General features: G+C 45.9%; 1 protein-coding gene across 4 annotated transcripts in view; it reads left to right on the top strand.

Annotated features, from left to right (window-relative positions):
• The first annotated feature begins 8,092 nt into the window (after nt 1-8,092).
• TMEM106A (transmembrane protein 106A) overlaps nt 8,093-26,635 on the top strand; it is a 43,996-nt gene continuing 25,453 nt past the window's right edge. For 2 of the 4 annotated variants that reach the window (XM_073562627.1, XM_073562624.1), the window contains exons 1-5: nt 8,093-8,240; nt 18,292-18,505; nt 18,634-18,697; nt 22,032-22,191; nt 25,943-26,083. In XM_073562627.1, the coding sequence (XP_073418728.1) occupies nt 18,316-18,505; nt 18,634-18,697; nt 22,032-22,191; nt 25,943-26,083 (555 nt within the window). In that variant the 5' untranslated portion in view covers nt 8,093-8,240; nt 18,292-18,315. The other 2 variants (XM_073562625.1, XM_073562626.1) reach the window with 2 other exon arrangements.

Below are 26,635 nucleotides of genomic sequence, written 5' to 3'. Positions count from 1 at the left end.
GAGGCTGAGAGTGTGGTCTGTAGGATATATAGGAGGCTGAGAGTGCGGTCTGTACGATATATAGGAGGCTGAGAGTGCGGTCTGTATGATATATAGGAGGCCGAGAGTGTGATCTGTACGATATATAGGAGGCTGATAGTGCCGTCTGTACGATATATAGGAGGCTGAGAGTGCGGTCTGTACGATATATAGGAGGCTGAGAGTGCGGTCTGTACGATATATAGGAGGCTGAGAGTGTGATCTGTATGACATAGAGGAGGCTGAGAATGCGGTCTGTATGACATATAGGAGGCTGAGAGTGCGGTCTGTATGATATATAGGAGGCTGAGAGTGCGGTCTGTAAGATATATAGGAGGCTGAGAGTGCGGTCTGTACGATATATAGGAGGCTGAGAGTGCGGTCTGTACGATATATAGGAGGCTGAGAGTGCGGTCTGTACGATATATAGGAGGCTGAGAGTGCGGTCTGTACGATATATAGGAGGCTGAGAGTGCAGTCTGTAAGATATATAGGAGGCTGAGAGTGCGGTCTGTACGATATATAGGAGGCTGAGCGTGCGGTCTGTACGATATATAGGAGGCTGAGAGTGTGGTCTGTACGATATATAGGAGGCTGAGAGTGCAGTCTGTAAGATATATAGGAGGCTGAGAATGCGGTCTGTACGATATATAGGAGGCTGAGAGTGTGGTCTGTACGATATATAGGAGGCTGAGAGTGCGGTCTGTATGATATATAGTAGGCTGGGAGTGCGGTCTGTACGATATATAGGAGGCTGAGAGTGTGGTCTGTACGATATATAGGAGGCTGAGAGTGTGATCTGTACGATATATAGGAGGCTGAGTGTGCGGTCTGTACGATATATAGGAGGCTGAGAGTGCAGTCTGTACGATATATAGGAGGCTGAGAGTGCGACTTGTACGGTCTGTACGATATATAGGAGGCTGAGAGTGCGGTCTGTACGGTCTGTACGATATATAGGAGGCTGAGAGTGCGGTGAGTATGATATATAGGAGGCTGAGAGTGCCGTCTGTATGATATATAGGAGGCTGAGAGTGTGATCTGTACGATATATAGGAGGCTGATAGTGCGGCTTGTACGGTCTGTACGATATATAGGAGGCTGAGAGTGCGGTCAGTATGATATATAGGAGGCTGAGAGTGTGATCTGTACGATATATGGGAGGCTGAGAGTGCGGTCTGTACGATATATAGGAGGCTGAGAGTGCGGTCTGTTCGATATATAGGAGGCTGAGAGTGCGGTCTGTATGATATATAGGAGGCTGAGAGTGCAGTCTGTACAATATATAGGAGGCTGAGAGTGCGGTCTGTATGATATATATGAGGCTGAGAGTGCGGTCTGTACGATATATAGGAGGCTGAGAGTGTGATCTGTACGATATATAGGAGGCTGAGAGTGTGGTCTGTATGATATATAGGAGGCTGAGAGTGCGGTCTGTACGATATATAGGAGGCTGAGAGTGCGGTCTGTACGATATATAGGAGGCTGAGAGTGCGATCTGTACGATATATAGGAGGCTGAGAGTGCGGTCTGTAAGATATATAGGAGGCTGAGAGTGCGATCTGTATGATATATAGGAGGCTGAGAGTGTAGTTTGTATGATATATAGGAGGCTGAGAGTGCGGTCTGTACGATATATAGGAGGCTGAGAGTGCGGTCTGTACGATATATAGGAGGCTGAGAGTGCGGTCTGTACGATATATAGGAGGCTGAGAGTGCGATCTGTATGATATATAGGAGGCTGAGAGTGCCGTCTGTACGATATATAGGAGGCTGAGAGTGCGGTCTGTACAATATATAGGAGGCTGAGAGTGCGGTCTGTATGATATATAGGAGGCTGAGAGTGCGGTCTGTACAATATATAGGAGGCTGAGAGTGCGGTCTGTACGATATATAGGAGGCTGAGAGTGCGGTCTGTACGTTATATAGGAGGCTGAGAGTGCGGTCTGTACGATATATAGGAGGCTGAGAGTGCGGTCTGTACGATATATAGGAGGCTGAGAGTGCGATCTGTATGATATATAGGAGGCTGAGAGTGAGGTCTGTAAGATATATAGGAGGCTGAGAGTGCGATCTGTATGATATATAGGAGGCTGAGAGTGCGGTCTGTACGATATATAGGAGGCTGAGAGTGCGGTCTGTACGATATATAGGAGGCTGAGAGTGCGGTCTGTACGATATATAGGAGGCTGAGAGTGCGACTTGTACGGTCTGTACGATATATAGGAGGCTGAGAGTGCGGTCTGTACGATATAGGAGGCTGAGAGTGCGGTCTGTACGATATATAGGAGGCTGAGAGTGCGGTCTGTAAGATATATAGGAGGCTGAGAGTGTGGTCTGTATGATATATAGGAGGCTGAGAGTGTGGTCTGTATGATATATAGGAGGCTGAGAGTGCGGTCTGTATGATATATAGGAGGCTGAGAGTGAGATCTGTACGATATATAGGAGGCTGAGAGTGCGGTCTGTATGATATATAGGAGGCTGAGAGTGCGGTCTGTACGATATATAGGAGGCTGTGAGTGCGGTCTGTATGATATATAGGAGGCTGAGAGTGAGATCTGTACGATATATAGGAGGTTGAGAGTGCGGTCTGTACGATATATAGGAGGCTGAGAGTGTGGTCTGTATGATATATAGGAGGCTGAGAGTGTGGTCTGTATGATATATAGGAGGCTGAGAGTGCGGTCTGTATGATATATAGGAGGCTGAGAGTGAGATCTGTACGATATATAGGAGGCTGAGAGTGCGGTCTGTATGATATATAGGAGGCTGAGAGTGCGGTCTGTACGATATATAGGAGGCTGTGAGTGCGGTCTGTATGATATATAGGAGGCTGAGAGTGAGATCTGTACGATATATAGGAGGCTGAGAGTGCGGTCTGTACGATATATAGGAGGCTGTGAGTGCGGTCTGTATGATATATAGGAGGCTGAGAGTGCGGTCTGTACGATATATAGGAGGCTGAGAGTGCGGTCTGTAAGATATATAGGAGGCTGAGAGTGCGGTCTGTACGATATATAGGAGGCTGAGAGTGCGGTCTGTACGATATATAGGAGGCTGAGAGTGCGGTCTGTACGATATATAGGAGGCTGAGAGTGCGACTTGTACGGTCTGTACGATATATAGGAGGCTGAGAGTGCGGTCTGTACGATATAGGAGGCTGAGAGTGCGGTCTGTACGATATATAGGAGGCTGAGAGTGCCGTCTGTAAGATATATAGGAGGCTGAGAGTGTGGTCTGTATGATATATAGGAGGCTGAGAGTGTGGTCTGTATGATATATAGGAGGCTGAGAGTGCGGTCTGTATGATATATAGGAGGCTGAGAGTGCGGTCTGTAAGATATATAGGAGGCTGAGCGTGCGGTCTGTACGATATATAGGAGGCTGAGAGTGCGGTCTGTACGATATATAGGAGGCTGAGAGTGCGGTCTGTACGATATATAGGAGGCTGAGAGTGCGGTCTGTACGATATATAGGAGGCTGAGAGTGCGGTCTGTACGATATATAGGAGGCTGAGAGTGCGGTCTGTATGATATATAGGAGGCTGAGAGTGAGATCTGTACGATATATAGGAGGCTGAGAGTGCGGTCTGTACGATATATAGGAGGCTGAGAGTGTGGTCTGTACGATATATAGGAGGCTGAGAGTGTGGTCTGTATGATATATAGGAGGCTGAGAGTGTGGTCTGTATGATATATAGGAGGCTGAGAGTGCGGTCTGTATGATATATAGGAGGCTGAGAGTGCGGTCTGTAAGATATATAGGAGGCTGAGAGTGTGGTCTGCACGATATATAGGAGGCTGAGAGTGTGGTCTGTACGATATATAGGAGGCTGAGAGTGCGGTCTGTAAGATATATAGGAGGCTGAGAGTGCGGTCTGTACGATATATAGGAGGCTGAGAGTGCGGTCTGTACGATATATAGGAGGCTGAGAGTGCGGTCTGTACGATATATAGGAGGCTGAGAGTGCGGTCTGTATGATATATAGGAGGCTGAGAGTGCGGTCTGTATGATATATAGGAGGCTGAGAGTGTGCTGTCTGTACGATATATAGGAGGCTGTGAGTGCGGTCTGTATGATATATAGGAGGCTGAGAGTGCGGTCTGTAAGATATATAGGAGGCTGAGAGTGCGGTCTGTACGATATATAGGAGGCTGAGAGTGCGGTCTGTACGATATATAGGAGGCTGAGAGTGCGGTCTGTACGATATATAGGAGGCTGAGAGTGCGACTTGTACGGTCTGTACGATATATAGGAGGCTGAGAGTGCGGTCTGTACGATATAGGAGGCTGAGAGTGCGGTCTGTACGATATATAGGAGGCTGATAGTGCCGTCTGTACGATATATAGGAGGCTGAGAGTGCGGTCTGTATGATATATAGGAGGCTGAGAGTGTGATCTGTATGACATATAGGAGGCTGAGAGTGCGGTCTGTATGACATATAGGAGGCTGAGAGAGCGCAGTCTGTATGATATATAGGAGGCTGAGAATGCGGTCTGTAAGATATATAGGAGGCTGAGAGTGTGATCTGTATGACATATAGGAGGCTGAGAGTGTGATCTGTATGACATATAGGAGGCTGAGAGTGCGGTCTGTATGATATATAGGAGGCTGAGAGTGCGGTCTGTATGATATATAGGAGGCTGAGAGTGCGGTCTGTATGATATATAGGAGGCTGAGAGTGCGGTCTGTACGATATATAGGAGGCTGAGAGTGCGGTCTGTATGATATATAGGAGGCTGAGAGTGCGGTCTGTATGACATATAGGAGGCTGAGAGAGCGCAGTCTGTATGATATATAGGAGGCTGAGAATGCGGTCTGTAAGATATATAGGAGGCTGAGAGTGTGATCTGTATGACATATAGGAGGCTGAGAGTGTGATCTGTATGACATATAGGAGGCTGAGAGTGCGGTCTGTATGATATATAGGAGGCTGAGAGTGCGGTCTGTATGATATATAGGAGGCTGAGAGTGCGGTCTGTATGATATATAGGAGGCTGAGAGTGCGGTCTGTACGATATATAGGAGGCTGAGAGTGCGGTCTGTATGATATATAGGAGGCTGAGAGTGCGGTCTGTATGATATATAGGAGGCTGAGAGTGCGGTCTGTATGATATATAGGAGGCTGAGAGTGCGGTCTGTACGATATATAGGAGGCTGAGAGTGCGGTCTGTACGATATATAGGAGGCTTAGAGTGCGGTCTGTATGATATATAGGAGGCTGAGAGTGTGGTCTGTACGATATATAGGAGGCTGAGAGTGCGGTCTGTATGATATATAGGAGGCTGAGAGTGTGGTCTGTATGATATATAGGAGGCTGAGAGTGCGGTCTGTATGATATATAGGAGGCTGAGAGTGCGGTCTGTACGATATATAGGAGGCTGAGAGTGCGGTCTGTACGATATATAGGAGGCTGAGAGTGCGGTCTGTATGATATATAGGAGGCTGAGAGTGCGGTCTGTACGATATATAGGAGGCTGAGAGTGCGGTCTGTATGATATATAGGAGGCTGAGAGTGCGGTCTGTACGATATATAGGAGGCTGAGAGTGCGGTCTGTATGATATATAGGAGGCTGAGAGTGCGGTCTGTATGATATATAGGAGGCTGAGAGTGCGGTCTGTATGATATATAGGAGGCTGAGAGTGCGGTCTGTACGATATATAGGAGGCTGAGAGTGCGGTCTGTACGATATATAGGAGGCTGAGAGTGCGGTCTGTACGATATATAGGAGGCTGAGAGTGCGGTCTGTACAATATATAGGAGGCTGAGAGTGCGGTCTGTACGATATATAGGAGGCTGAGAGTGCGGTCTGTATGATATATAGGAGGCTGAGAGTGCGGTCTGTATGATATATAGGAGGCTGAGAGTGCGGTCTGTACGATATATAGGAGGCTGAGAGTGCGGTCTGTATGATATATAGGAGGCTGAGAGTGCGGTCTGTATGACATATAGGAGGCTGAGAGAGCGCAGTCTGTATGATATATAGGAGGCTGAGAGTGCGGTCTGTATGATATATAGGAGGCTGAGAGTGCGGTCTGTACGATATATAGGAGGCTGAGAGTGCGGTCTGTATGATATATAGGAGGCTGAGAGTGCGGTCTGTATGACATATAGGAGGCTGAGAGAGCGCAGTCTGTATGATATATAGGAGGCTGAGAATGCGGTCTGTAAGATATATAGGAGGCTGAGAGTGTGATCTGTATGACATATAGGAGGCTGAGAGTGTGATCTGTATGACATATAGGAGGCTGAGAGTGCGGTCTGTATGATATATAGGAGGCTGAGAGTGCGGTCTGTATGATATATAGGAGGCTGAGAGTGCGGTCTGTATGATATATAGGAGGCTGAGAGTGCGGTCTGTACGATATATAGGAGGCTGAGAGTGCGGTCTGTATGATATATAGGAGGCTGAGAGTGCGGTCTGTATGATATATAGGAGGCTGAGAGTGCGGTCTGTATGATATATAGGAGGCTGAGAGTGCGGTCTGTACGATATATAGGAGGCTGAGAGTGCGGTCTGTACGATATATAGGAGGCTGAGAGTGCGGTCTGTATGATATATAGGAGGCTGAGAGTGTGGTCTGTACGATATATAGGAGGCTGAGAGTGCGGTCTGTATGATATATAGGAGGCTGAGAGTGTGGTCTGTATGATATATAGGAGGCTGAGAGTGCGGTCTGTATGATATATAGGAGGCTGAGAGTGCGGTCTGTACGATATATAGGAGGCTGAGAGTGCGGTCTGTACGATATATAGGAGGCTGAGAGTGCGGTCTGTATGATATATAGGAGGCTGAGAGTGCGGTCTGTACGATATATAGGAGGCTGAGAGTGCGGTCTGTATGATATATAGGAGGCTGAGAGTGCGGTCTGTACGATATATAGGAGGCTGAGAGTGCGGTCTGTATGATATATAGGAGGCTGAGAGTGCGGTCTGTATGATATATAGGAGGCTGAGAGTGCGGTCTGTATGATATATAGGAGGCTGAGAGTGCGGTCTGTACGATATATAGGAGGCTGAGAGTGCGGTCTGTACGATATATAGGAGGCTGAGAGTGCGGTCTGTACGATATATAGGAGGCTGAGAGTGCGGTCTGTACAATATATAGGAGGCTGAGAGTGCGGTCTGTACGATATATAGGAGGCTGAGAGTGCGGTCTGTATGATATATAGGAGGCTGAGAGTGCGGTCTGTATGATATATAGGAGGCTGAGAGTGCGGTCTGTATGATATATAGGAGGCTGAGAGTGCGGTCTGTACGATATATAGGAGGCTGAGAGTGCGGTCTGTATGATATATAGGAGGCTGAGAGTGCGGTCTGTACGATATATAGGAGGCTGAGAGTGCGGTCTGTATGATATATAGGAGGCTGAGAGTGCGGTCTGTATGATATATAGGAGGCTGAGAGTGTGGTCTGTACGATATATAGGAGGCTGAGAGTGCGGTCTGTATGATATATAGGAGGCTGAGAGTGCGGTCTGTACGATATATAGGAGGCTGAGAGTGCGGTCTGTACAATATATAGGAGGCTGAGAGTGCGGTCTGTACGATATATAGGAGGCTGAGAGTGCGGTCTGTACAATATATAGGAGGCTGAGAGTGTTCTCCTTTGCTACTGTACAGCATGCTAAAAGACACACATTTTAGTGGGAGCGGCCAAAAAATGAACATGTAATAAAACCGTTTATGGTAGCCATAGGGTGGGCCCCTAGAGTCAATTTAGCTATAAGGCTGTGTTCACACACACAGCGTTTTTTTAGCGGTATTTTTAGCGGATTTTCCAATAAAACCGCTATAAAATCGCTAAAAATAAGCTTCCCATTCATTTCTATGCATTTTGCACTTTTTGTGCACACTGATGCATTTTTTACCGCGAAAAAAACGCTTCGCGGTAAAAAACGCAGCATGCACATAATTTAGCAGATTTTTCCGCGTTTTTTGCTATTTCTATGCATCTTGAAAATGCGCAGAAAAAAAACGTGCAGTTTCTGGGAAAGGAGTCAGGTTTTTCAGCAGAAATTTTCTGCTACGTGTGCACATAGCCTAATGTCGCAGCATTCAGTCAGCGCTTCCCCCAGAGCTGCGCTCCGACCCCTTCACAGCTGCCCACGCTCGGCCCCGCCTCCAGGGGGCGTGTCTGCACGGAAGTTCCTGCTCTGAGTCTGTGAGTGAGTGCGGCTGCTTCCCGGACAGTGGACACCGCTGGTACCGAGAACACGGTGTGTATGACTGTGCGCTTTCTTTCCCGCGTCCTGTCAGTGCTGTAGAGGAGGGCAGCCATTACCACCTACCTGTATGGAGTCCCCTGCAGCGCCCACCCCAGGATACCAGGAGCTGCAGGTGGAGGCGACTGTTGTGCAATGGAGCAGAAACGGCAGCACAGCTTTGTATTGGGTTCTGGGGGAAAGGGTCAGCTGTGTGCTGTACAGAGGCCAGGCAAGTGAGGGGGCCGATACATTACAGGGAGAAGATGGCTGTCTTCACTGACATTGCAAGGCAGTAGTGTCAGACTCCAAAGGAAACGTCTATTACTTCACACCCTTGTGTTTCTTCTGCTCCGTGGCTTGTGGGCGACTTCTGCTCCGTGGCGTCTGCTCTGTGGCTTGTGCGCGGCTTCTGCTCCGTGGTTTGTGGGCGACTTCTGCTCCGTGGCTTGTGCGTGGTGTCTGCTCCCTGGCTTGTGCGTGGCTTCTGCTCCGTGGCTTGTGCTCAGCGTTTGCTCCGTGGCTTGTGGGCGACTTCTGCTCCGTGGCTTGTGAGCGGCGTCTGCTCCGTGGCTTGTGCGCGGCTTCTGCTCCGTGGCTTGTGCGCGGCGTCTGCTCCGTGGCTTGTGCGCGGCGTCTGCTCCGTGGCTTGTGCGCGGCGTCTGCTCCGTGGCTTGTGCGCGGCGTCTGCTCCGTGGCTTGTGCGCGGCGTCTGCTCCGTGGCTTGTGCGCGGCGTCTGCTCCGTGGCTTGTGCGCGGCGTCTGCTCCGTGGCTTGTGCGCGGCTTCTGCTCCGTGGCTTGTGCGCGGCTTCTGCTCCGTGGCTTGTGCTCGGCGTCTGCTCCGTGGCTTGTGCGCGGCTTCTGCTCCGTGGCTTGTGCGCGGCTTCTGCTCCGTGGCTTGTGCGCGGCATCTGCTCCGTGGCTTGTGCGCGGCTTCTGCTCCGTGGCTTGTGCGCGGCGTCTGCTCCGTGGCTTGTGCTCGGCGTCTGCTCCGTGGCTTGTGCGCGGCGTCTGCTCCGTGGCTTGTGCTCGGCGTCTGCTCCGTGGCTTGTGCTCGGCTTCTGCTCCGTGGCTTGTGCTCGGCTTCTGCTCCGTGGCTTGTGCTCGGCGTCTGCTCCGTGGCTTGTGCGCGGCGTCTGCTCCGTGGCTTGTGCGCGGCGTCTGCTCCGTGGCTTGTGCGCGGCGTCTGCTCCGTGGCTTGTGCGCGGCGTCTGCTCCGTGGCTTGTGGGCGGCTTCTGCTCCGTGGCGTCTGCTCCGTGGCTTGTGCGCGGCTTCTGCTCCGTGGCTTGTGCTCAGCGTCTGCTCCGTGGCTTGTGGGCGACTTCTGCTCCGTGGCTTGTGCTCGGCGTCTGCTCCGTGGCTTGTGCTCGGCGTCTGCTCCGTGGCTTGTGGGCGACTTCTGCTCCGTGGCTTGTGGGCGGCGTCTGCTCCGTGGCTTGTGGGCGGCGTCTGCTCCGTGGCTTGTGGGCGGCGTCTGCTCCGTGGCTTGTGGGCGGCGTCTGCTCCGTGGCTTGTGGGCGGCGTCTGCTCCGTGGCTTGTGGGCGGCGTCTGCTCCGTGGCTTGTGGGCGGCGTCTGCTCCGTGGCTTGTGGGCGGCGTCTGCTCCGTGGCTTGTGGGCGGCGTCTGCTCCGTGGCTTGTGGGCGGCGTCTTCTCCGTGGCTTGTGCGCGGCGTCTGCTCCGTGGCTTGTGCGCGGCGTCTGCTCCGTGGCTTGTGCGCGGCGTCTGCTCCGTGGCTTGTGCGCGGCGTCTGCTCCGTGGCTTGTGGGCGGCGTCTGCTCCGTGGCTTGTGGGCGGCGTCTGCTCCGTGGCTTGTGCGCGGCTTCTGCTCCGTGGCTTGTGCGCGGCTTCTGCTCCGTGGCTTGTGCTCGGCGTCTGCTCCGTGGCTTGTGGGCGGCGTCTGCTCCGTGGCTTGTGCGCGGACGGGGCGTCTGCTCCGTGGCCGTAGTATTATGAAAACCCGTACATACACTATGTCCGCACACTGAGATGCTATTCATTATGGGCTATAGTAACTACACTATTGCTACACATAAAAAAATGACATGAGGCTCATGATTAAAGCTGTTGTCCGGCCTTAAACTACAAGTTTGCACTCCGTGACTGTAGACTTCTGAATCCTCACATTCCGCACTGTGCCGGTCGTCGGTGCCAGAAGCGGGCCATCGTACTACTGCAGGCGATTGCGTACTACCCGGCCACATGCCGACTGGACTGTTTCTGGCCTTGCTCAGTACATTTGCATTTAGTGAGGCTGCGCACGTCTAGTTGTAATTTGACCGCCTGCTCCCGTCACCAGAGAACTCTCAGGCTACGTTCTCATGATGAACTTTTAAGGGCCTGTCACACTAAGCGATATCGCTGTAACATCACTGGTTTTTGTGACGCAGCAGCGCTATCTGTCTGATACTTACCTCCGACCACTCCCCCGCTGATTATAGCTGATCGCGCGAGAACGTCCTGGGCCGTTTCTCGTCGTCGGCTTCCTGCTGTGACGACGAGCGACGCGTGGACGCGGGCAGGAGGACGTCTTCATCGCCTTGTCTGACAGGTAAGTAGCGACCCCTGCGATGTCGCTGGCGAGATCTGCCTGTGTGGCAGCTCACTAGCGACCACTTAGCGATGTACCAGCGATCCTGACCGCGTCATATCACTGGTCGGGATCGCTGGTACATCGCTAAGTGTGACAGTAGCTTTAGTGCGTTTTTGACACTGCTGGAATTGTAAGAAAAAATGCACAAAGTGGATGGAATTTATAGAAATCTTGTGCCCACTGTTTTTTTCTTTTGTTGTTTTACACTCACTGTAAACTGACCTGTGGTGCAAATTTCAAATCCACAACATGTAATTTTCTCTTGCAGTACACAGAGTTTTATGTGTAGCTTTTCCCCTTAGACTTGCATTAGATGCGGAAAATCAGCATGTTCAAAACACGCATATAGTGCGTTCCCACAGTGGAAACACATCAAAAAATAGTTGTCAAAGCCAAATACCATTAAGTAACACAAACACAGCAGCTTTATTTACAGCATAAAATAGCACCAAGAATAGACAAAAAACCGCATGTTAAAGAAATGCTCACAAAATTGAAAGTAACCCAAGTATTCAAAAGCTCATCGTGGGAACTCAACCTTACAATTCACAGCTCACAGTGACTGCAGACTGATAAAGGGGTTGTCCGGTCCAAAACTAACTTTTTAATTTATCAAAAAGTATTAACTCCGTCGCCATCCAACCTGGATCTTGGTTTTGAATCTGTAATTTCCATTGTACTCTATTTAAAAAAAAAAAAAAATCGGGCAGCACTTGGATGTGTCAGAGATATGAGTGCAGTCTTAAGGGCATGTCACACTAAGAGATATCGCTAGCAATATCGCTATAACTAGTGATGTTATAGCGATATTGCTAGCGATATCGCTGTGTCTGATACTTACCAACGACCCGCTCCCCCGCTGGTTATCGCTGATCGCGCGAGAACAGGCTGGACTGTTTCTCGTCGTCAGCTTCCTGCGGCGCTTCCTGCTGTGAGGACGAGCGACGCGTGGAGCCGGGCGGGAGGACGCAGGATCGCCTAGTGTGACAGGTAAGTAGCGACCCCCGACCCCAGCGATGTCGCTGGTGAGATCTGCCTGTGTGGCAGCTCACTAGCGACCACTTAGCGATGCACCAGCGATCCTGACCGCGTCATATCGCTGGTCGGGATCGCTGGTACATCGCTAAGTGTGACAGTAACTTTATAATCATGAGGCTGTGGCCGGACATCCCTCAGGCTGTGAATGTCAGAGGTGCAATTCACATGTCCATGTTTTTTTCACAGACCGGGTGTCCAGGCAAAACTCAAGAGATTTGTCAATTTTTTTATGTATCACGGATGAAAAGTTCCAATAAAGGTCTGTGACGTACACGTACAGCACACGGAAGGCATCAGTGTACAATCTGTGGTGTACTTGCTTAATATCGCAAAGTATAGGAGAAGCTTTGTTCCTTATTTCTCCATATCGTGAAACCACACACTTTGTTTAATTCCAGATGTGTGTCTGTGGCCTAATAGTAAGGAAATCCAGACACCTAAGCAGGTAGTATTGGAGTAGAGGTCAGGCACTGTGATGGGGCTCCACAGCAGCACTGCCCCTGGATTACAGTAAGATGCCAGCACTACTACACCTTGCCCATAGGCAACAAAAATCCCAGCAAGGTTGCAGGTGTGAGGCAATGCTGTGATTTTACCATGACGCATGCTTTTCCCTGTGGAGCTCTAGCTTTTGTGGCCGCCAAGCAACAATTAAAAATGTTGCTTTTGTCCAAGATTTCTTATCACTCATCTTGCTATTTTGTGGCTTCTCTTCTTGGACTCTGAGCTGTCATGTGCAGTCCTGTGACACACGAACGTTTGCATGTCCCTGTATAGACCCTGTAGATCTAAAATCTCTGCTTTGCAGACCAACTGTGTATTTCTTCATTCTTCTCTGGGGACATATGTTTTCTCCCTTCCCTCCCGGACATTGCCAACCACAGCTCAGCAGCGTCTTAAGGCGTCCTTCACCCGTCCGTGTAACACGTACAAGTGTCATCAGTGGTTTTCATCAGTATATCGTCCATGTGTCCGTTTTTGTCATCAGTGTTTTTCCTGGATGGATAAAGAAATAAATTACAAAGCTTCTCCTAAACTTTGCAGTGTTAACCCCTTCATGACGGAGCCCGTTTTTGTTTTTTCGTTTGTTTTATCGCTCCCCTTCTTCCCGGAGCCATAACTTTTTTTTTTTTCCATCAATTTGGCCATGTGAGGGCTTTTGCGGGACTAGTTGTACTTTTGAATGACACCATTGAGTTTATAATATCGTGTACTCAAAAACAGGAAAAAAAATTCCAAGTGAAGTGAAATTGCAAAAAAGTACAATTCCTTAACTTTTTGGGGGATTTTCTTTTCTTTACCATGTTCACTAAATGATAAAACTGACCTGCCATTATTATTCTCCAGGTCATTACGAGTAAAAAGGTTCTTTCTTATCTAAGTGGTGAAAAAAAAAAAATAAAAAAAAGTTTGCATCGCTTTCTCGGGTTGGGTGAGGGCTTATTTTTTGCATGCCGAGCTGACGTTTTTAACAATTCCATTTTGGTACGGACACAGTGTTTTGATGGCCCGTTATTGCATTTTAATGCACTAATGGGGCGACCAAAAAAACGTAATTCTGGTGGTTTAACTTTTTTCTCGTTACACCGTTTAGCGATGGGGTTAATACTTGGCGATACCAAATACCGTATGTTTGTTTGATTTTTTTTTTTTTTACGGTTTTATTTTGAATGGGATGAAAGGGGGGTGATGATCTCAATTCCAGCCAGTTTTGCGTTGAAAGTCAAACGGCGCTCCTTCCCTTTTGAGTTCTGTAATGCGCAGAAGCAGTGGTTTCCCCCCACATATCACGTATCAGCGTACTCAGGAGAAATTGCACAATAACTTTTGCAGTCCAATTTCTCTTGTTACCCTTGGTAAAATAAAAAAAAAATGGACCTGAAGTAGTTTTTTTGTGAAAAAAAGTTAAATGTTCATTTTTTTTTTATTAAAAAAAGTTCAAAAAATTTGAGGGGTGCAGTTTTTAGAATGGTGTCACTTTTGGGTATTTTCTCATATATATAGACCCCTCAAAGTGACTTCAAATGTGAGGTGGTCCCTAAAAAAAAAAAAAGAAATTGCTGGTCAACTTTTAACCCTTATAACTTCCTAACAAAAATTTTTGGTTCTGAAATTGTGCTGATGTAAATTAAACATGTGGGAAATGTTACTTATTAAGTTTTTTGCGTGCCATGTGATTTAAGGGCATAAAAATTCAAAGTTGGAAAATTGCAAAATTTTCGCCAAATTTCCGTTTTGTTTTTTTTATAAATAAACGCAAGTTATATGAATGAAGTTTTACCACTAACATGAAGTACAATATGTCACGAGAAAACAATGTCAGAATCACCGGGATCCATGGAAGCGTTCCAGAGTTATTACCTCATAAAGGGACAGTGGTCAGAATTGTAAAAATTGGTCCGGACGTTAACGTGCAAACCACCCTTGGGAGAAAACAGCTGATATGTGCCGAAAAGATGTGGGCTCACCACCTGTGCCCATATCTAAAGGGGAGACATGTCATGCATACTACTAGTACGGAGCATGTCGTGAAGTGGGTTAAACATAGACAACATATGGACTGCACACTGATGCCATCCGTGTGCTGTACGTGGTTTCACCGACCCATAGTCTTGTGTTGGCTCTTGTCATCTGGGAAAAAAAATGGATATGTCTGTGTGAAATTTTTTTTTTAACTTTTTTTGCACGGATACACGGTCCGTGTAAAAACACATGTGCGTAGCACCACCGGTTATAACGGGTAGGTGTGCTATCCGTGACATAAACTAATACCACACATACTGGAAACACGGACGTGTGGATGCGGGGAAGGGTATGTGTCCACGGTCCGGATATGCAGCGCTTTGGACGCAGCGGAAACCCGACTCCGCCCAAATCGCTGCCCCCTTTTGTACACACGGTGACTCAGCATGTGTTCAATGAACACATGCAGAATCACTGCATCCTATTCACAGACTGGGTTATTTATCTTGCAGAGACGGAGTGTCTCTGCAAGATAAATAGACATGCTGCGGTCTATAAAGACACGCTGCATGTCCGGTTATGCAGGGCCACCGGATGCGGCCATGCACGCATAGTAGAGACGGGATTTCATGAAATCCCCTCCACTATGCTGTAACATCTGGACGCTGCGGCTGTACTCGGCGTTCAATCCGCAGCAAATCATCAAGGAATCCTGAACGTGGAATCGTACCCTTAGACTTTTAGGCCAGAGATACACTGGCATATGACATCCATTGCAAGAGCGTGGGGTGTGATATGATGACACTCAGGCCCCAGCTCTGCTGCGAGCGTGAGACGAGTGTCAGTGCTCTGTGGTCCGATGCTCCCACATCAGAGTTGGAGCACAGCTGCCAAGGAGACAGAGAAAGTAATTTTTCCATCTTCTACATTGCTGGCGTCCACTGAAATCGCACTGCACTTAGGTGATATTCGATTGCTATGTTTCACACGCACCCATAGACTTAGTCTCAGATGCTATAGCAGCATGTTGTAAATGTTTTTGCATGCTGATTCAGCATGAGAAAATAATCGCAGCTGTGAGCTGCACCATAGTTTAACATTGGGCCGAGTGCAATTCAGTTTTTTTTTTTTTTTTGGATTGCTCTCATCCGATTACATTGCAAATGGGAACGAGCCCTTAGGCCACATGCACACATTAAGTATTTGGTGAGTTTTTTTACCCCAGTATTTGAAAGCCAAAACCAGGAGTGGGTGAAAAAGGCAGAAGTGGTGACGTGTTTCTATTATGCTTTTCCTCTGACTGTTCCACTCCTGGTTTTGGCTTACAAATACTGAGGTAAAATACTGACCAAATACACAAATACCACTATGCATGTGGCCTTAGACTGCTAGATCCACTGCTAAGCTGTGATTGGCAACATCTGGGAAGGAGAGGTTCAGGCGCATGTGTGGCGTTCTCATGTGGAGTATGGCTGAGGGTTGTACTCCTGACAGGGTATGATGCATCTTAAGAGTTGTTCCTTCTCAAATTACACACACACAGGAAACTCCACAGTACAATGTTTGCACAGTAACTGTCTCTAGACAGAAGAAGAAGATGATGATGATGGTGGTAGTAGTTGGTGCATTTGAGCCCCAGTCATGAAGCAGCCGTGAGAATTTGAAACAGAAGTCTTTTTACTGAAGGTAATGGGGCAAATTATTTACAAACAGTCGTAAACTGAGGTACCGGATTACACTCACGGTTGATCATTGCTGTGTACCTGCAGACAGGCAGATCTTAGTAACCTCTGGTTCTATGAAGTCTGAATATCTCTTCAGCACTGTGCTCTGTTTCTACCCTGAGGTAATTCTTCCTACAAAATGGCTTCCTCCTCTTAAGATTTCTGACCCCCAACTGCCATGTCAAACTTAAAACTATTCCCCAGGACTTGGCTCCTCCCCCTTCTATGTGACTGTAGAGCTGCCGTCATTGGCTGACTGCCTGAGGCGTTTTTCCAGAACTTTCTGCATATTAACACAGAGCTGGGTCACCTGATCAAGTCTGGGAGGGGAAAATTAACCCTTTTTGTGCTGCCTGTCAGCAGGTCTCACAATATATTTAAAGTGCACAGTCCACATAAAAATTCACAGCATTTATATAAACACACTATATATCCGGTATCCAATAGAAATGGCGACTTTGTGGGATACCACATCTGTACCTAGAAAAGACTGAAAAAATGCCCAGTTGGTTGGTCTAGAAGCAGAGATTTCACATACTGCTCTCCAGAAAAAAACAAATATGAATATCTTTATAGTGAAGCAGCGCAAAACGGAAAAGCGCTCCAGAATCGGGGAGCTGAGAGATTTTTACATTGTATTTAATTCCGTTTTTTGAGAAAGTGACAGCTCCTCTTCTCGTGTTTCCTGAATAGCTGAGTATCTTGATGACTAAGTGTCATTATGTTCATGTTGTGTGTTGAACTTCGTGCACTTTTGCAAAGAGCTGACACTGCAGAAACCAGATTCCTTCCCTTTCCTCCTTTTGTTAATGGTTGTGCATTTATCAGCTGTGTATCAGTATGGAGACTCACACATGTCTGTTCATATGAGGAGATCTAATGGTGACAGTTGTTTTTAAATCTGCATAAATATGATCAATGACAGAATATATTATGGGTACAGTTGCTGCACATGCGGTGATTTGAAACCTTTGCTCGATCGATCTGTAGGTGAATAATCGGCATGTGTAAATGGCCCTCTGTGATTACTATTACCAAGCTGGAGGCATATAACATGATGATGGTTACAGCTCACCCCCTCCCTCTCACTGCACAGTGGCTTCCCATGTTGCAGACCATGACCACTTTACACTCTTCCATATAAATCAAAAGTTGACTGTCGCTCCCGCTGCACAGATTTTCACCACAAACCTAATATTCCCTAATGTTCAGCTGTGTATAGTCTTGGTAAGTGTCACACGCCTAATATTTGGCTATAGATCTTGTAAGACTGGTTAAGCTGCTTTTATACCTCACCCCAAAACAATCAATAATATTTGTATTCAGTGTTACCTAATATGCCCAACGATGATCTTTTCTGATTAGTGCAAAAACTTCCCTTGATGGCTCATTTTCTGTATGAAATATGACCCCAATCGCATAAGATGAATGCACTGTACATTTAAAGCATTTATCACTTGCAATAAATATTTTTTCTTAGCCAACTGTATGAGGTCCTCATAAGGCTATGTGCACACGCTGCAGATTCACCAGAGGATTTTTCCGTGCGGATCCGTAGGTAAAACTGCAAGTAAAATGACCTGCGGTTTACCTGCGGCTTGGCTTGCGGTTTTCCCCTTCGGTTTGACACCTGGACAATGGAATAGGTGGCAAACCGCAGCGGAATTCGCAGAAAGAATTGACATGTCAATTCTTTCTGCGGATTTAAAACCACAGCTTTTCCGCAGTGAAAAAACCGCAGCATGTGCACTGCGGATTGTAAATCCCATAGACTTACATGGTACTGTACACTGTCTGCAGAATTGCTGCGGATCCGCAGAGGCCAAATCCGCTGCGGATCTGCAGCAAAATCCGCAGCGTGTGCACATACCCCAAGACTCCCTTACGTGTTATGGATCACACCCACTTGGCTATCAAGGCTAGATTTATACCCAGGGAAGAGGGGGTCATATCTCCAGAACGGCACAGGAGAACAGAAGGATTTATGCCAGATACAAAATTACATACGGTAGTTATGGCAAATGACAGATCCTGATGTAGCTAGATGCCTGTGCCCCGGTACTGGGCTCTGACGACCAAGTGCATATAGATAGAGGTCTCGTGTCTAAACTGAATCTGTGACCCAGTGAAGGAGGGTCTAGGATAAGAAGTACTTGGTACAGTGCAGACCTGCTTTCTTTGATCATGTATTACTAGCTGCTTACCTACTAGCGTAATGTATATTTTCTGCCCATTCTGTGGCTATAGGTGGGGTAAAGTTTCAATGACATCATGCGGAAGGTGCTGACTGTTTTGAAGCCTTCACAAAGCAGAGAGACAGAACCCATGTTGGACGGCCAAGGGAGTACTCCACCTTACATCAGTATTAACAGCAATGATGCCTCCACGTCCTGCATTTCCATAGAAGAGTCGGCTACAGTCACCTGCCCCACCTGCAGAGGAACAGGCAGGATACCCAGAGGTACCTCAGGAGATACAATTCGGATATGTCATGGAATATGGAGACCTGCAATATAAACGAGACCTACTGTTAATAGTATAATATGTTATTTATTTTGTTTTTTACACTCCTCTGACTTCTCCCTTTAGGACAGGAAAAGGAGTTAGTGGCTCTTATCCCATACAGTGACCAGCGCTTAAAGCCAAGAAGAACGTAAATATATATATTTTTTATTATATGGGTAGTTCATCCATTGCCTCATTCCTCTCCTGTTAAAATATTTCACCTAACATAGTTTTCTAATATTGAACATGGGTAATAATTGTCTCATCGTTGGGTATCCCACTGTGAAGACTGCTGCAATTAATAGAATTGGGCTTCCTTGTACCACTTTTGAATGAAGCGATGGTCACAAATGAGCACTGCTTTTACATTCAAAGGGCCCGTTTCATCAAGACTAGCTTTGCTCTTGATGAGTGGGAGTGCTGGAGTTGGATACTCCTGATTTATGAAGTGGTGCACACCTCTTCATGAATCGAGAGTGCCAGACAAGTGATGTGCACTTCGCCACAAATCTTGCTTCAGCCCCTGCTGAAGTAAGATTTGTGGCAAAGTGAATGCCACTGTTCGCCATGAATTTGACAAGCGGCAGCCGCCGTACCCCTGACCTTCTCCAGCTCCATCCATTTCAGCAGACCTGGGAGAAAGTGTCGTGAAGACACCAGAAATCCCAAAATATAGGCGCAGCTCTCAGTTGGACCAAAATTTGGCAACTTTTCAAATCTTTTAGTCCAGAATTCTGATATGGAAGCTTTACTGAATCAGGCACAAAGTGTTAAGGGTATGTTTCCACGTTCAGTATTTGCTGCGGAATGGACGCTGCGTACAGCCGCAGCGGCCAGATGTTACAGCATAGTGGAGGGGATTTTATGAAATCCCATCTCCACTATGCGTTCAAAGACGCAGGTGGCAGACCTGCGTATATGTACATGCGGCGCGTCTTTCTAGACTGCAGCATGTCTATTTATCTTGCGTAGACGTTCAGTGTCCACAAGATAAGTATCAGTCTATGCGGAATCACCGCACGTACAAAAGCCGGCAGCGCTTTGGACTGAGCTGCGTCCAAAGCGCTGCCGTGACGGACCATGGAAACATACCTAAAGGATTGGAAAAGCTAGCCATGCACACTCCTCAGCCATCTACTTACAACGTGCATTAAACAGCAGAGTATATGCACAACACATTTTTCTTAATATGCAAATGAGCTGTTAAAGGGGTTGTACAGGCTTGGGGTTTAAGTCTGCAGTCACTTTATGTAACTGCAGACTTGTGAATCCTCTCAGTGGGTGGTCAATTTGCATACGTGTGGTCACAAGTTAACTAGACTTACATGGCGTCCCTCAGTGCAAGTGAATTGAATGAGGCCAGATATGTCTAGTCGGAATGTTCCCAGATGTATGCAAATTGCATTGCAGCAGTCACATGACCGCCAGCCCTGATGAATCCTGACAGCACACGCTGTGAAGATTCACAAGTCTTGAGGCCCAAGCCTAGACAACTACTTTAAGAACCGTTGGCTGTACAGAGATCTCCCTGAGAATCTGTCTCCAGAACTTATTTTGAATGAAAGGGGGGGAGTTAGCAGGGTGAGACATGTAATAACTGACAGTCTGCTCTCCTGATCTAAATGTCTCATATTGATAACTCCCTCTTACCTTTTAATATAAGCTGTGGCAGCCTAATCTCGGGGAGATCTTTGTCCGGCCCATAGATCTTAACAACTCATTTACTTTTTTTTTTTTTAAATGTGGATATCTGGATTAAAACATTTGATTGCAGATATCAAGGTATCATTTTATTCAACTTTCTATGACCTACATGTCAGTATGGATGGCTTAGGAGGGTTGATCCTGACAGATACCCTTTAACCCCTTCACGGCATTTGCAGTGTATATATACTTCATGGCCAGCAAGTACTTCCCGACCAATGCAGTATATATACATCATGGCGATCACCCACGCACAGGAGGCTGTGTGTGGGCGACCGCTGCCAGGTGTCAGCTGATTCTGTCAGCTGACATTTAGCACTCACTGCCAGGAGCAGTGCCGACACTGCTCCCTGCAGTTTAACTCGCTAAATATCAAAAATATCAATCAGCAATCAATATTGATCGCAGCATTTAGAAGGCAGAGGGAGGGAGCACCCTTTGCCCTCCGATTAGCGCCATGGAGACCTGATGTTGTCATGAAGACATCTTGGTCACCAGAGATGGCAAACGTCTTACACTATGCTCAGAGCATGGTGTATCAAGCTTGTGTGTCAGTGAAGCACTGACAGTTTATAAAGCCATCAGAAGCAGAGTTAAAAAAAGTGTAAGTACCATAGAGGGACTAAGTGAAAAAAAAGAGCTGTAAAAAATGTTTTTAAAAAAATAAAGTATACATATAATGTACATATAAATGAATACTTTTCTGATAAAAAAAACAAAACTTAAAAACCACCGAATAAAAGAGGCAAAAACATATTTTCCTCTTACCGCCAAACAAAAAGTGGAATAAAACGCAATCAAAAAGTCAAATGTAAATAAAAATGATATAGCTGAAAACGTCACCTTGTCGTTCAAAAAACAAGCTGCCATACAGCTCAGTCAGCGGAACAATAACTTGTATCTCTCAGAATAAAGCAATAGAAAATTTTTTTTTCTAAAATTGTGTAAAATCACCAAAAGACAAAAGCATGATATAAATGTGGTTTCTACCAAAGAATAAAGATGCCTTAGCAATTTTACCACACGTAAAATGACATTTAAAAAAAACTTCCTGAATTGCTGCTTTTTTGTTCATTTTGCCTCCCAAAAATCACATCACTTGGAAATTTTAGTTGGAAACCTCGAAGTAAGTACTCCGCGTACAATGTAGGATAAATGTTCCCAATAAAAGCTTCAATACTTTACAGCCACATATGGGGTATTCCCATGGCGTAAAGTAGACATGTGGGAAATGTTGTTTATGAACTATTTTGTGTGATAGAAAGCTCTGATTTCAGGCCATAAAAATTAAAAGTTTGAAAATTGCAAAATTTACGCCAAATTTCCAAATTTTTTTTTCACAAGAAAATGCAAGTCAAATCGAAGCAATGTTCCCTCTATCACGAAGTACTATAATAGGTCATGAAAAAACAGCCTCACAATCGCTGGGATCCATTAAGGCATTGCAAAATTTGGCCTGGTCATGAAGGTGAAAACGAGCTTGTTGGTGAAGGGGTTAAACAGGGCACAAAGGACCGTGCTCTTGTGGATCAGTCACTTGCTGCGTGCCAAGCATAGTTAGAGTTGTTTGAGACAACCCATTTAAAGTATGTTTGTTGTTAAATCTTTATATTGGTCATATATCTTGTTTTTCTGATAAAGCTCTCAAAATAACTAGTATAATTTTGGATTAAAGTTAGCATTTTGTCTATTTACATCCAGCACTAGCAGTTTTCCGGATACTGTGCTATGCAGCATTACTCAATAATAACTAATGGACATTTTTCTTTTATTTCCAGGAAGTTATATGTGGCTCTTGCCGTTTCCTGTTGCATTCTTGTTTTCTTCCTTGTCGTGTTCTTTCTGTATCCCCGCTCTGTAACGTTGTACCATGCTGGCGTGAATTCTTCTGTAGTTACCTATGACACCACCAGTTTAACTGTGACGCTACATACAACAGTAAGTGTTATAGGCAGACCTGTTTTGCTAATCTTTAATTGCATTGTTTAACAATGAAGTATACTCTCCTCCCATACTGTTTAGCGATGATGGTACAGGGTTCCCTTACGCTAGTGTAACAGCAAGTCACATGAGTACTGCAGGCGTTCCGGTGCCGCAAATGGGCTGCTTCACTCACACCTCCCTCACATGAAAATCTGAAGCCCGGGAGAGGTGGAAACGCTGCAGTCCATCAGTAGCCACTGATGTGCTGCAACACTCACAGAACAGTGTCACTGAAGCCCAACATCACTAGTACATCACTGTGGAAGGTGAATCAGTGTTTTTTTCTTTTTTTTTTATATTCCACTCATGGAACTACAGCATTTAAGTGTTTTGGCCCTGCATAATTGCTGACAGTGCTAGATAGAGTTGTAGTGTCATTCCATGGTAACTTACGTTACAACACAGTACCTTACGTTACAATAAGTTTTCTTCTCATATGAGGTGATGGTATTGTGACGCAAGTTACCATCAGCTTTGTAACGTAAGTTACTTCATTGTGTTGTAACGTAAGCTACCAAGTTATACTGTATTTTGTATTTAATTTGTATTCTTGAAAAATCAAACTGCTGAAATCTATTGAGAATAGTTTAATGTACAATATACATTCACTCATTTTGGTGCCTGCCTTCAAAGAACAGTCTGTAGCCATTATTAACTAAGTGTTTGACTTGTGAATGTAACATGGAATGACCCTGTAGGGATGTGCATGCATACATTTTTAAATTGGTTTAGTGACATCACTAAAGGGGTTGTCTGGTGAAAGTGATCACCTATACAAGGTGTAGAATATATCTTATTGATCAGTGGAGGTCCAATCACTAGAATCAGGACTGATCGTCAGAACAAAACACTTGTATCCCTGTTAGAATGAAGTGGCACTGCACATGGAGAACCTGCGATCCATTCATTCCCTATGAGGCTGTCAAACTTTTTCTGGCAGTCATATCTAAATGAAAGGTAGCAGCTGATGGTTATCCGACCTGTCGCTCCATTTTGTAAAGGGGATAAAAATGGAATAATAGCTTTTCCCAGCAGCAAGATGATACCTTGTTTTTACTAGACAACCACTTTAATGATAAACTGAAGCTTGATTCAGGTACATGCCTCCTCAGCAAGGTAATACCTGTATGCTGAAGTGCTCTGTCCCCTACAGTAAGTGCTTCACAACCACTCACTTCTGCCCTTTAGTGACAGATGTAGCATCCAAACAGGAGTCCATGACAGCCGTCACTTTAAGAAGAGTTGCTGTCGTTTAATTTCTCTGGTGCTTCATTGGGGAATACACAAACATGGGATAAGTCTGCTGCCCTCTTTGATTGTCACTAATACGCTTGTGCAAAAAAAAAAGTTGGCTCCTCCTCAACAGACTATACATGGTCTACTAGTAGACACATATCTGAGTTTCAGACCTGTCTTTGCCTTTGATTTGTTAGGTTACAAACGGTGGAGAGTGAACGTGCTCGGGGAAGGTGTTAGCCGAGCATGCTCGTGTGCTAACCGAGTGTCTTTGGCATGCTCGAAAAATATGTTCAAGTTCCAGTTGCTGCATGTCTCACGGTTGCTAGACAGCCGCAACACTTTCAGGAATTGCCTGTTTGTTAGGCAATCCTTTCATGTCTCGCTGCCTAGTGTTAGGGAGATTTGGTTTGGCTGGGTGAGAAGTGTCTGACTGGGATGCAAGGGGTAAAGTTTCTCCTTGAGGAAAGATGTATATCTTTGTACCGTGTTAACCAGTAGATAGAACAATATTCAGAATTGAGAGTTCTCAGTGGTTGATACCTTTTAATGGCTAACTGAAAAGATGGTAACACATTGCAAACTTTCGAGACTACTCAGGTCTCTTCATCAGGCATAGACTAATACAAAATCTGAAGTCACATATTTATGCACAACACAGCACAGAAAAAATGCAATAGATGAGACAAGTGACGTGAAGCAGAACTATCATTATGGGAGAGGGAGAAACATAAATATTGGACCAGTTCATAGATAAGGAGTCTGGATGTTTTATTGTCCTCTGATTCGGGTCTCCTAATGTGCTGTAATGCCCCCACACGGTCTTAGGAGCAAATTCCTTAATTGATGTAAAAAGACATAAATCCATGCGACACATTCATTCCAGCATTGAGTGTGACAAAGGTCGTCATAAATTTATACTCACAGACTCTTCTCTCTCTCTCTGAGATGTGAAGTTACCTTTCAATACCAGTAATTTCATATCCATGTTGCTGTGATCAGGCGTACAAAAATGTTTTGCCACAGGTAGATCCATTCTTTTTTCTCATTGTGTGACGATGAGCATTCATCCTTGTTCTAATCTTTTGCTCCCAAATCTGGAAGTGCTAAGGGGAGCTGCACAGAAATTATAACCTTTACTACCAAAAGATGCCCGATTACAATCCATTTTTCCAGACCCCCCACTACTGTGCTTTAGGCAGCCCCGAAATCTAAGAAGCATCATTGTCAGAAGCTCCCTGTCCTCTCCAACAGCTGGAGGAACCTTTCCTTGCAACCAGAAAAAATGTAGAACCTGTCCATCTATAATGACCACGGACAAGATAAAGATCCCCAATTCACATCAGGACTACAAGATCCCAGGTACTTTCAGCTGCATTACATCTAATGTGGTGTACTTAATTATCTGTACTAAATGTCCAACAGGGGGTCTGTATGTGGGGGAGACAGGGCAAAAGCTTAGAACAAGGATGAATGCTCATCGTCACACAATAAGAGAAAAAAGAATGGATCTACCTGTGGCAAAACATTTTTGTACGCCTGATCACAGCAACATGGATATGAAATTACTGGTATTGAAAGGTAACTTCACTTCTCAGAGAGAGAGAGGAGAGTCTGTGAGTATAAATGTGACAGTCTTTGACACTCTCAATGCTGGAATGAATGTGTCGCATGGATTTATGTCTTTTATGTAAATTAAGGAATTTGCTCCTAAGACCGTGTGGGGGCATTACAGCACATTAGGAGACCCCAATCAGAGGACAATAAAACATCCAGACTCCTTATCTATGAACTGGTCCAATATTTATGTTTCTCCCTCTCCCATAATGATAGTTCTGCTTCACGTCACTTGTCTCATCTATTGCATTTTTTCTGTGCTGTGTTGTGCATAAATATGTGATTCTTCAGATTTTGTATTAGTCTAGCCTGAAGAAGAGAGCTGAGTAGTCTCGAAAGCTTGCAATGTGTTACCATCTTTTCGGTTAGCCATTAAAAGGTATCAACCACTGAGGACTCTCAATTCTGAATATTTTCCTTGAGGAAAGTGACATGTGAAGCCTGACATGCCAAGAACAGAAGACTTTTAGGCCGCAATGCTCCTCTGGCAAATATGCAAATTGTCTCAATATTGACATTGATTTTGTGGACCCATTGTTCAGCCACCTGCCCATTGTTTTCGATATCTGTCCATACTACTATATATTAATGGAATAGATAACTTTTAAATGAATGGTGAGCTGCTGCTCATTTGTGTGTACATTTTGCATTTCGTGTACTGTTTATGTATGGGTTGCGGAGTCCACTGGAGGATTCAACTGTCTGATGTGGACCAGTCAGAGCATGGTGGTGGCTCTGCTCACAGCTAGGACAATAAATGAAAGTTTTTGTGGTAGAGAAAACCAGGTTCTCTGGTTTTATCGGACCTGTGCAAAATTGCCACGTTCTGTAATTCATTGTTTTTATTTTGCAGAATAAATTGAATATAAGTAATAACAACCTGTTCGGGATTGACATTTTGAGTCTCAACGTGGAGGTCCTTCACATGGCTGTTGTAGTTGGAACGCTTACCTTGAAGGAGGTTAAAAAGATTGGTCCATTAACCACTGAACAGGTAATTGCATATTCTCATTAGACAAGCACTACACTGTGACTGTAGTTGTGCGACCAGAAATGGATTTGGTCTGCGACTGTTCCATAGATTATTAGTTCATATGTTGAGGGGCCTTTGAGACTGAACTTTTCTTTAGCTAGGTGGAGGGAGGGCCCACTTTTTGAGGGAACTGCCTTTGGCCATACTTTTAGTTTAAGCCGTATATGTACTTGTATAAGTTAATCATATACCTCTTAGACGTTTCATCTTAAGACTAAATAAATGTACCATATATACTCGTGTATAAGCCGAGTTTGTCAGCACAGTTTTTTGTGCTGAAAACGCCCCCCCCCCCCCCCCCCCCCGGCTTATACACGAGTCAGATGTCCCAGAGGGGGAGCTGAGGAGCAGCGGGTCACAGGAGGCAGGAGCCGGCGGCTGTAACTGTGCCTGCTGCTAAAGAGAAATGAATGTTCATTTTCCCTTCACCCATGACAGCACCACCTGTGAGAGGGATCCGCCCTGCCAGGACAGGAACCTACTGAGACATAAGGGGCGGCACCTCTCCCCCGC

The sequence above is a fragment of the Dendrobates tinctorius genome, unplaced genomic scaffold (assembly GCF_039654945.1).
Source record: "Dendrobates tinctorius isolate UK_male_01 unplaced genomic scaffold, ASM3965494v1 ptg000360l, whole genome shotgun sequence".
NCBI lineage: Eukaryota > Metazoa > Chordata > Amphibia > Anura > Dendrobatidae > Dendrobates > Dendrobates tinctorius.
Note: the sequence above shows the minus strand (reverse complement) of the source record. Positions and strands in the feature narration are given on the sequence as shown.